The sequence below is a fragment of the Salvelinus alpinus genome, chromosome 14 (assembly GCF_045679555.1).
Source record: "Salvelinus alpinus chromosome 14, SLU_Salpinus.1, whole genome shotgun sequence".
Lineage (NCBI taxonomy): Eukaryota > Metazoa > Chordata > Actinopteri > Salmoniformes > Salmonidae > Salvelinus > Salvelinus alpinus.
In genome coordinates this window covers 44,416,379-44,427,670 of record NC_092099.1, presented here as the reverse complement: position 1 = coordinate 44,427,670, position 11,292 = coordinate 44,416,379, and the positions used below count along the sequence as shown (strand labels likewise).

The 11,292-nt window shown below is 42.9% G+C and overlaps 1 protein-coding gene and 1 long non-coding RNA gene across 2 annotated transcripts in view; one reads left to right on the top strand and one right to left on the bottom strand.

Annotated features, from left to right (window-relative positions):
• Positions 1–541: 541 nt before the first annotated feature.
• On the bottom strand, positions 542–6,781 carry LOC139538955 (uncharacterized). Its single transcript, XR_011667834.1, has 3 exons — positions 6,656–6,781; positions 1,239–1,317; positions 542–669 (listed from the first exon to the last, which is right to left on the bottom strand). It is a non-coding gene; the product is annotated as an uncharacterized lncRNA (long non-coding RNA).
• A 3,501-nt stretch (positions 6,782–10,282) lies between these two features.
• The window catches only part of LOC139538939 (protein FAM124A), an 87,094-nt gene continuing 86,084 nt past the window's right edge, over positions 10,283–11,292 (top strand). The window contains exon 1 of the mRNA XM_071341526.1: positions 10,283–10,501. Coding sequence (XP_071197627.1) covers positions 10,428–10,501 — 74 coding nt within the window. The 5' untranslated portion in view covers positions 10,283–10,427. The remainder of the gene's footprint in view (positions 10,502–11,292) is intronic.

Genomic DNA, 11,292 nt, shown 5'->3' with positions numbered 1-11,292 from the left:
CCGAAACGTTTGACCCAAGTTAAACAATTTAAAGGCAAGGCTACCAAATACTAATTGAGTGTATGCAATCTTCTGACCCACTGGGAATGTGATGAAAGAAATAAAAGCTTAAATAAATCCTCTCTACTATTATTCTGACAGTTCACATTCTTAAAATAAAGTGGTTATCCTAACTGACCTAAAACGGGGAATTTTTACTCGGATTAAATGTCAGGAATTGTGAAAAACTGAGATTAAAAGTATTTTGCTAAGGTCTATGTAATCTTCCGACTTCAACTGTACATGTAGGTAGAGTTAATTAAAGTGAATGTGCATAGATGACAACAGAGTGGCAGTGGAGAGGGGAGGGGGGAGGGGGCAATGTGAATAGGTTTAAGTACCTCACCCTCGTACACTGGGCTCCCAGTAGGGGACGTACGGCCCAGAGAAGGCAGGAACAAGGTATTTATTTTTATTTTTAAATTTAACCTTTATTAAACTAGGCAAGTCAGTTAAGAACTAATTCTTATTTACAATGACGGCCTACTCCGGCCAAACCCTAACCCGGACAACACTGGGCCAATTGTGTGGTGGTTGTGATACAGCCTGGAATCGAACTGAGATGCAGTGCCTTGGACCGCTGCGCCACTCGGGAGGCCGAGTAATATCCATAGAACGAGCCCACATCACCTGAAGGGGGAATGGAGAGAAAGAAAGGGGGGAGACCGAAGTGGGGGTGAGAGAAGAGAGAAGTGGGGGGAGAACAGAGAGAAGTGAGGGGAGAAGAGAGATAGAAGTGGGGGGAGAAGAGAGATAAGTGGGGAGAGAAGAGAGAGAGAAGTGGGGGGAGAAGAGAGAGAGAGGGGGGGGAGAGGGAAAGAAAAATAGGGAGAGAGAGGGAGAGTTAAAGAAAAAGAGAGAGGGGGAGAAGAGAGAGAGAGAAGTGGGGGAGAAGAGAGAGAGAGAAGTGGGGGGAGAAGAGAGAGAGAAGTGGGGGGAGAAGAGAGAGAGAGAGGGAGAGGGAAAGAAAAATAGGGAGAGAGAGGGAGGGAAAGTAAAAGAGAGAGGGAGAGAAAGAGAGATATGTGTATGAGGAGGGTCTTTAGTAAATATTCATCATAGAATTATGTTACACTGCTAATGGCTGCCAGTCCACCCATTATACCATTGAGTTGAACGGGGAGGCCTGTTCTATGGATTACATTTCCATGATACTATACACCTTCTAGATGTCTGGTGTGTTGAAGAGCAGAGCTCACCTATCTCTGAGGAGGACTGGATGATTCCCAGATTATCTTCCAGCCAGCGCACCACCGCCCCAGCTATGGACACCGACCCCTGGAATAGACCAATCGCAGATCAGCACCAGGAGAGAGGAGCCAATCAGAGCATGGCACATACACATACTGCAAGGGTTCATTTCATAGGGGGCCATAATATGACTAGTATAATATAACTGTAGACGTACACCTCGAGAGCGTAGCAGGCCGGTGTGTCCTTCCCCAGTTTGTAGGAGTGACACAATGACAACCTAAACCATCACTTCCTGTTCCAGAGAGAGACAGTGTGCTAGGGCACATGCCCAACCATACCAACCAACTACACCACAGCCACACCTAACTGTAAACCCATAGCAACACCTAACCATGAACACAACTAGCTGTACTAATGTTACCCCAACAGGCCACAGCCTTGTTACCCCAACAGGCCACAGAGGAACCTCCGAGATGGGAATCCCTGAAGATGGGAGCCCCTGAGATGGGAGCCCCTGAGAAGGGAGCCCCTGAGATGGGAGCCCCTGAAGATGGGAGCCCATGAAGATGGGAGCCCCTGAGATGGGAGCCCCTGAGATGGGAGCCCCTGAAGATGGGAGCCCCTGAAGATGGGAGCCCCTGAAGATGGGAGCCCATGAAGATGGGAGCCCCTGAGATGGGAGCCCCTGAGATGGGAGCCCCTGAGATGGGAGCCCCTGCCAGGGAATCGTCATTCTACAGAATGGTCATAAAGAGAGAGGCATGATGAGAGTAAGACAAAAAGTTACTGATCCAGACCTGTGTCAAATCTCAACAAATTCCATCTCCTACTAAAATTCCATTGAAATATTTTACCTTTAAAAGTCCTCAATCAAATAAGATATCCACAGGAAGTGATGGCCACCCAGACCATACTAAAATGTCAACCACACCCCTACAGGGCATCCGCCCAAATAGCTGTTACCCGTCCTGCTGTGTTCCGGTCGAATTGGAGTAGTTAATTAGTTAATTTAATCTGATTGTCATAAGGTTCCAAGACTTTGTCCACACAGGGCATCTGAACACACAAAATACATTTTGATGAACACCTGTGGTGTTCCCGGTCAACAATGACCTGTCATTAGAAATTAAAATTGAGTTCAGGCACATGTCCATTCATCAGATGGACACACGTTCTCTCCCAGACCCCCACATGCATGTGTGTTTGAGCACACACACACACACACACACACACACACACACACACACACACACACACACACACACACACACACACACACACACACACACACACACACACACACACACACACACACACACACACTTCACTCCCTTTCTTGGCTTCCATGGCAACCCCCACGGGAACCTTTCCCCAATAGAATCTTTCCCCCACGGGAACCACCCCTGTTGGCATTCTCACAAACAATAAAAAACATTGTTTCAATAATATATAGAACCTTTCTCGCAGATTTTAAAGTCAATTGATTTTAAAACTGTAACTAAAGCCACTCAGGAACATTCAATGTCGTCTTGGTAGGCAACTCCAGTGTATATTTGGCCTTGTGTTTTAGGTTAGTTAGGTTAGTTACTACTGAAAGGTGAATTCATCTCCCAGTGTCTGGTGGAAAGCAGAGAACCAGGATTTCCTCTAGGATGTTGCCTGTTCTTATAGCTGTATTCCGTTTATTTTTATTCTAAAAAAAACATCCTAGTCCTTGCCGCTGACAAGCATACCCATAACATGATGCAGCCACCACCATGCTTGAAAATATGAAGTGCTACTCAGTGATGTGTTTGTATTTATTATGGATCCCTGTTAGCAGCAGCTACTCTTCCTGGGCTTCACCAAAATGAAGGCAGTTATACATTTTAAAAACATTACATTTATAACATATTTCACAACATATTAAGTGTGTGCCCTCAGGCCTCTACTTTACCACCACATATCTATAATACTAAACCCATGTGTACATGCGTGTATAGTGTGTATGTTATGTGTTTGTATGCATGTGTCTGTGTCTTTGTTTGTGTTGCTTCACAGTCCCCGCTGTTCCATAAGGTGTATTTTTATCTGTTTTTTAAATCTAATTCTACTGCTGCATCAGTTACTTGATGTGGAATAGCGTTCCATGTAGTCATGGCTCTATGTAGTACTGTGCACCTCCCATAGTCTGTTCTGGACTTGGGGACTGTGAAGAGACCTCTGGTGGCATGTCTTGTGGGGTATGGATGGGTGTCCGAGCTGTGTGCCGGTAGTTCAGACAGACAGCTCAGTGAAGCACAAGCATTTCGCTACACCCGCAATAACATTTGCTAACCACGTGTATGTGACCAATACAATTTGATTTGATTCAACATGTCAATACCTCTCATAAATACAAGTAGTGCTGAAGTCAATCTCTCCTCCACTTTGAGCCAGGAGAGATTGACATGCAAAAAATGGAAACTACATTCATCAAGTACATTTTGATTTCAAAACGATATGTCCTACAAACACATGCTTAGTATTGCTAGAAAGGTAAGAACCGTGGGATTCTGATACAGGTGCACAGCAACAACGTGACTATTACAGAGCAAGAGCGCTTGCAGGCAAGAAAAGCAAAACCAAATATATGTATTTTAGTTTTTTGGGGGGTGAGGGGGAGATAATTTGGTTCCCAAATTGTCCCCATCCTAATTGTGCCGATGTTGGGGAAAAACATATTTCAAAGTCTAGGTTTGAAATAAAATATGTCATCAATTACCATTACAAAGGGATAAAATAAAATCGAAAATAAAATAAAATAGTAATATCTTGTACCTAACGGTGGCGCTCAAAACAATGCACACATTGCCATGGGAACATGGCCATTTTAAAAGCGCAGGTCATGTGCAACGTGCCATGCCTTAATTTTTCGTCTTAAAGGAATGAGTTACATACATATGAGGAGAAAGTTGAAGTCATAACCTTTCCACTGATGTAAATCAGATATCCTGTCTGATTCCCAGGTCATCCACTAGAAGATCACATGACATGACTTGGCCACTTTGTCACTGTGGGAAAATGGCTGAACGAATTTTCAAAACTGACATCTTAAAATGACCCAAGAGAGTTATCAAGTTTTTTTTTTCTTTTTAAATAACAAACTGACAGGGGAGGAAACGTACAACTTATTCTACCATTCATTTTCCCCCATTGGTAACGAGTGAGATCAACAGCATATTTGGAGGACGTTTCAAGGTGGATGCATTGCATTACGATGACCACCAGGGGGTGACCTTTTCATGCATACAATAATTTAGCACTTTTGGGCAGGAGTTCCTCATCTTTTTTGACACATGACCCCATTTTTTTACCCCATCTGAAAATTCTCGCGACCTCAACCATGTGTGAAAAAAATGATGTAATTAACAGCCAATGTTTACTTTTTATTTAAACATAAAAAAAAAAAAAAAAAAAAATCGGACTATTGCAGTCAATTGAAAAACATTCTAACAGTATTTCTGATTGTCTTCACAACTCATCATCACATACTTTTAATGTGGGGCTATACATAATAATAATATATCAATTGCAAATTAGTCGGACAATTTCATATAGAGACCGTTGCCCTAGAGCACACAAAAAACTATACATACCTTGGCCTTAACATCAGCTCCACAGATAACTTCCACAAAGCTGTGAACGATCTGAGAGACAAGGCAAGAAGGGCATTCTATGCCATCAAAAGGAACATAAAATTTGACATACCAATTAGGATCTGGCTAAAAATACTTGAATCAGTTATAGAACCCATTGCCCTTTATGGTTGTGAGGTCTGGTCCGCTCACCAACCAAGAATTCACAAAATGGGACAAACACCAAATTGAGACTCTGCATGCAGAATTCTTCACAAATATCCTCAATGTACAACATAAAACACCAAATAATGCATGCAGAACCGAATTAGGTCGATTCCCGCTAATTATCAAAATCCAGAAAAGAGCCGTTAAATTCTACAACCACCTAAAAGGAAGCGATTCCCAAACCTTCCATAACAAAGCCATCACCTACAGAGAGATGAACCTGGAGAAGAGTCCCCTAAGCAAGCTGGTCCTGGGGCTCTGTTCACAAATACAAACACACCCCACAGAGCCCCAGGACAGCAACACAATTAGACCAAACCAAATCATGAGAAAACAAAAGATAATGACTTGACACATTGGAAAGAATTTACCAAAAAACAGAGCAAACTAGAATGTTATTTGGCCCTAAACAGAGACTACACAGTGAAAAATACCTGACCACTGTGACTGACCCAAACTTAAGGAAATCTTTGACTATGTACAGACTCAGTGAGCATAGCCTTGCTATTGAGACAGTCCGCCGAAGGCAGACATGGCTCTCAAGAGAAGACAGGCTATGTGCTCACTGCCCACAAAATGAGGTGGAAACTGAGCTGCACTTCCTAACCTCCTTCCAAATGTATGACCATATTAGAGACACATATTTCCCTCAAAGTACACAGACCCACAGACTTTGAAAACAAATCCAATTTTGATAAACTCCCATATCTACTGGGTGAAATACCACAGTGTTTCATCACAGCAGCAAGATGTGTGACCTGTTGCCACAAGAAAAGGGCAACCAGTGAAGAACAAACACCATTGTAAATACAACCTATATTTATGATTATTTATTTTCCCTTTTGTACTTTAACTATTTACACATCATTACAACACTGTATATATACATAATATGACATTTGAAATGTCTTTATTCTTTGAAAATGTTGTGTTTGTAATGTTTACTGTTAATTTTGTATTGTTTATTTCTCTTTTGTTTATTATCTACTTCACTTGCTTTGGTAATGTTAACACATGTTTCCGTGCCAATAAAGCCCTTCAATTGAATTGATTTGATTCTGCGCGTCAGACAGTGTGCACCTCATCTCTGCTCTCACGTTCAACCAGGATCAATATTTGATTTCAATGCAGACGAGAGCACTGAATCGAGCTTCACACAGATTTGAGCTGGAGAAAGATACCATGAGTTTTTTGGTGCTTTCAAGACAACTGGGAACTCTGAAAAATACGATGTCAAATCGTGACGTCAGTGATCTTCAGAGTTCCCGAGTTGGAATTCCGAGTTGGATCACCGTTAACAAATAATTTTCTACGTTTTCTGAGTTCCCTGTTGTCTAGAACGCACTGATGTCGGAAGTCGCAGATTTCCGTGTTCCCAGTTCCGTGTTCTCAGTGGTTTAAAATGCGGTATTAAAGCTCAGAGGGAGACGGCAGGGTATTCCCTTTGAGTCAGGAACCAAAACTCCGCGTAGTGATCCGTGAACGCATTCGGTCACATTACAACTCGATCAGCTGTTCGATTTCACATACCCGCATGTCAACTAGGCCAGGATCACAGTCAGTGGATGTGGTTTGAAGTAGTTTACAATCGAAGTTACCTGCTGTAGTATATCTCCGAGTCCTGCGCTCAGTTCTTTTGCCGCCAGTTGCTCTCGGTGTATCCATTATAGCACAGACGGTGTATCATACAATGCGTTCACATGGCAGAGGGAGACACATTAATAACTAGAGTGTAGAGGCCTGCTCGCCGTTCCACCATAGATGTGCCCCCGTCCCCGTCTGTGCAAAAGCCCACCATTCGATCCCATAGAATCTGTTTTACGTCACAACGAAACATCCCCTGTGAGGCGGCATTCTTATGACATCACTAGCAGGAAGTTACATACGAAACATCCCCTGTGAGGCGGCATTCTTATGACATCACTAGCAGGAAGTTACATACGAAACATCCCCTGTGAGGCGGCATTCTTATGACATCACTAGCAGGAAGTTTTGAGCTCAATTTCCAGAAAGACAAGTTCTGTAGCTTTTGAAAGATACAGTATGTCACTTTCTATTTTCTGAGCCAAATTGATGAAGTGGGGAACACTTTTAAGTTCAGAGTTTAACAGTTATTTATTTATTAATATTTTGAATACGTTCCTAATATTGAGTTGCCTCAGAACAGCCTCATTTTGTCGAGGCATGGCATTTACAAGGTGACAAAAGTATTCCACAGGGATGCTGACCCATGTTGACTCCAATGCTTCCCACAGTTGTGTCCAGTTGGCTGGATGTCCTTTGGGTGCTGGACCATTATTGATACACACAGGAAACTGTTGAGCGTGAAAAACCCAGCAGCGTTGCAGTTCTTGACACAAACCGGTGCGCCTGGCACCTACTACCATACCCTGTTCAAAGCACTTCAATATTTTGACTTGCCCGTCGATGTACAATTAGTCTCACGCCCTGACGGTAGAGAGCTTTTTATGTCTCTATTTTGGTTTGGTCGGAGTGTGATTTGGGTGGGCATTCTATGTTCTTTTTTCTATGTTTTGTATTTCTTTGTTTTGGCCGGGTGTGGTTCTCAATCAGGGACAGCTGTCTATCGTTGTCTCTGATTGGGAATCATACTTAGGTATCTTTTTTCCACCGAAAAAATCGGGGTCCCTGATTCACCGGTTTGTCTGGGTGGGGGTCCCTGGGCCACCGGTTTGTCTGGGTGGGGTCCTCTGGCCTTAATCTAAAAGCAAACCAAGTTTTGCTTTTAGAAACCTTGGTTTAACAAACAAACCCAGTAAATAGCTAACAACACTCGCTAACACAGACATAACACCAATTTAGCCCATTTCTACAGGCTACAACTGGTCTTCTAGGAGCTAAATCTCACCTCCCTCTCACAGGCATTTAACCATTCAGTAGTTGTATCAAAACAGTAGCACATTATAGGCCTTATAGACAGTGTTCTCCCTCCCAGCATGAACCCTACTGGCCTACTTGTTGTTGTACTATACTCAACAGATCTGTTATGAGCATGGACCACCTGATAGATCGGACCACAGTAAAGAAATATCTATCTCCATCTCTATCAGCAGTCTATTCATTTTACCAACAATAAGCCTTTTTGAAACGGGAGGAGGGGAAAGGTCAAATGATTATGTCCCCTCAAAGGACCAGTGATTTCCACTTACAAAAACTTCAATTATCAATCACCGTTCATCAATCACCAATCACCAATCATCAATCACCAGTCATCAATCACCAATCATCAATCACCAATCACCAATCAGTGATCATCAATCACCAATCACCAATAATGAATCACCAATCAGCGATCATCAATCACCAATCACCAATCATCAATCACCAATAATCAATCACCAATCAGCGATCATCAATTACCAATCATCAATCACCAATCATCAATTACCAATCATCAATCACCAATCACCAATAATGAATCATCAATCAGCGATCATCAATCACCAATCATCAATCACCAATAATCAATCACCAATCAGCGATCATCAATTACCAATCATCAATCACCAATCATCAATTACCAATCATCAATCGCCAATCACCAATCATCAATCACCAATCATCAATCACCAATCACCGATCATCAATCACCAGTCATCAATCACCAATCATCAATCACCAATCATCAATCACCAATCATCAATCACCAATCACCAATCACCAATAATCAATCACCAATCAGCGATCATGAATTACCAATCATCAATCACCAATCATCAATCACCAATCATCAATTACCAATCATCAATCACCAATCACCAATAATGAATCATCAATCAGCGATCATCAATCACCAATCATCAATCACCAATAATCAATCACCAATCAGCGATCATCAATTACCAATCATCAATCACCAATCATCAATTACCAATCACCAATCACCAATAATCAATCACTAATCATCAATCGCCAATCACCAATCATCAATCGCCAATCACCAATCACCAATCACCAATCAGCAATCATCAATCACCAATCACCAATCAGCGATCATCAATCACCAATCATCAATCACCAATCAGCGATCATCAATTACCAATCATCAATCACCAATCATCAATCACAAATCATCAATTACCAATCATCAATCACCAATCACCAATAATCAATCACCAATCATCAATCACCAATCACCAGTCACCAATCATCAATCACCAATCATCAATAATCAATCACCAATCATCAATCATCAATCGCCAATCATCAATCATCAATCACCAATCACCAATCACCAATCACCAATCATCAATCACCAATCATCAATCATCAATCACCAATCACCAATCATCAATCACCAATCATCAATCTGATATTTGAACTAATCTGTATCTTATTATAGACTTATTATAGACAGACAGACAGACAGACAGACAGACAGACAGACAGACACAGCGATAGGTACTCGACCTTAGTTGACACTCTCGGTCCCCTTTTCAGGAGAAACATCTATTCTTCAGTTGTGCCTTAGATAGGATGGCATCTTACACTACATGGCCAGAAGTATGTGGACACCCCTTAAAATGAGTGGATTTGGCTATTTCAGCAACACCAATTGCTGACAGGTGTATAAAATCGAGCACACAATCGAGCCCCTCTCTCTCTACCAGACCACGCCCCCCTCTCTCTACCAGACCACGACCCCTCTCTCTACCAGACCACGCCCCCTCTCTCTACCAGACCACGCCCCTCTCTACCAGACCACGCCCCCTCTCTCTACCAGACCACGACCCCTCTCTCTACCAGAACACGGCCCCTCTCTCTACCAGACCACGCCCCCTCTCTCTACCAGACCACACCCCCTCTCTCTACCAGACCACGTCCCCTTTCTCTACCAGACCACACCCCCTCTCTCTACCAGACCACGCCCCATTTCTCTACCAGACCACGCCCCTCTCTCTACCAGACCACGCCACCTCTCTCTACCTGACCACGCCCCCTCTCTCTACCAGACCACACCCCCTCTCTCTACCAGACCACGCCCCCTCTCGTTACCAGGCCACACCCCCTCTCTCTACCAGACCACACCCCTCTATCTCAACCTCATTATACTGTTATATTTGTATCATTTTATCAGAGTAGGTATGATAGTACCTCGTTGTACCACATGCTGGCGACAAAGACAACCATTTGCTAAATGAACGCGGATGATGACGCAGTGGGGAGCCAGCAAGCCTGTTGCTGCTGGAGCGATCAGGAGAATGTTCTGCAGGGCTGCGAGAGAAAAGTAGCGGTCCGCGTCTCTTCTCTCTCTTCTGTCCCCTCTCTTCTTTTAACGTCGAAGAAGGTTTTTTAGAGGCGCACTTCAACAAAGGTTTCTGAACAATTGAGAAATAATGCAAACTGAATATGTTGTTATCCTCTGAGATGGAGAAGAATTCAACAGAAGATGACTGCGTGGATTCAGGAGCAGAGACCGGAGGGTGAGTTTTTGGGGTATTAGTTGGTTGAGGAACTTACTTCTCCACGTCTTGTAAAAGCACTTACATCTTTCGCTTACGGTTAGCCTACTGTATCAACATGTTATTCCAATGTTTAGTAAGACTTTTAATTATGCCACAGACCTGTAGACGAGAGTCAAGTCGCTTGATCCAATCGTCAAGTCTCACAAAGCTCATTAATTTGGTTTGACAGATTACAGCAGGAGGAGGAGGAGGTAAAGGCTGCAGAATGTTTTGATTGTATGGGGGCCGGGAAAACTTAATTGAGTTTGGAAAAGTTCCTCAGCTCGTTGTTCACCCATCCATATGCTGCTTGGCACTAAGCACTAGGACATCTGCCACGGGAGATTTAAAACCCTAATGCTTTTGTGGAAAGTCGCTGGCAACGTGGAACTAATGACTATCTTTAATTAAGAACAGATTGTAATGTGTTCCTTTAACACGAATCTGATAGTTTGATGAATTGTAGCCTAATGATGCTGTCAATATTCATCCAAACATCAAAATATAAATGTGTTGTTCATTGTTTTGTTTTCAGCTATTAAGCAAAGATGCTTCCTGGTTTGGTATGTTGCTGATAACTTTGGTGTGTAGGCTAGTGTGTGTGTGTGTGTGTATGTGTGTATGTAGCCTAGTGTCTTTCTTCTTGCCCCAACCTGGGCTTGAACCAAAACGACAACAACAGTCACACTCGAAGCATCGTTACCTGTCGCTCCACAAAAGCCACGGCTCTTGTAGAAGAAGGGAAACGAGCGTCTCAGAGCGAGTGACGT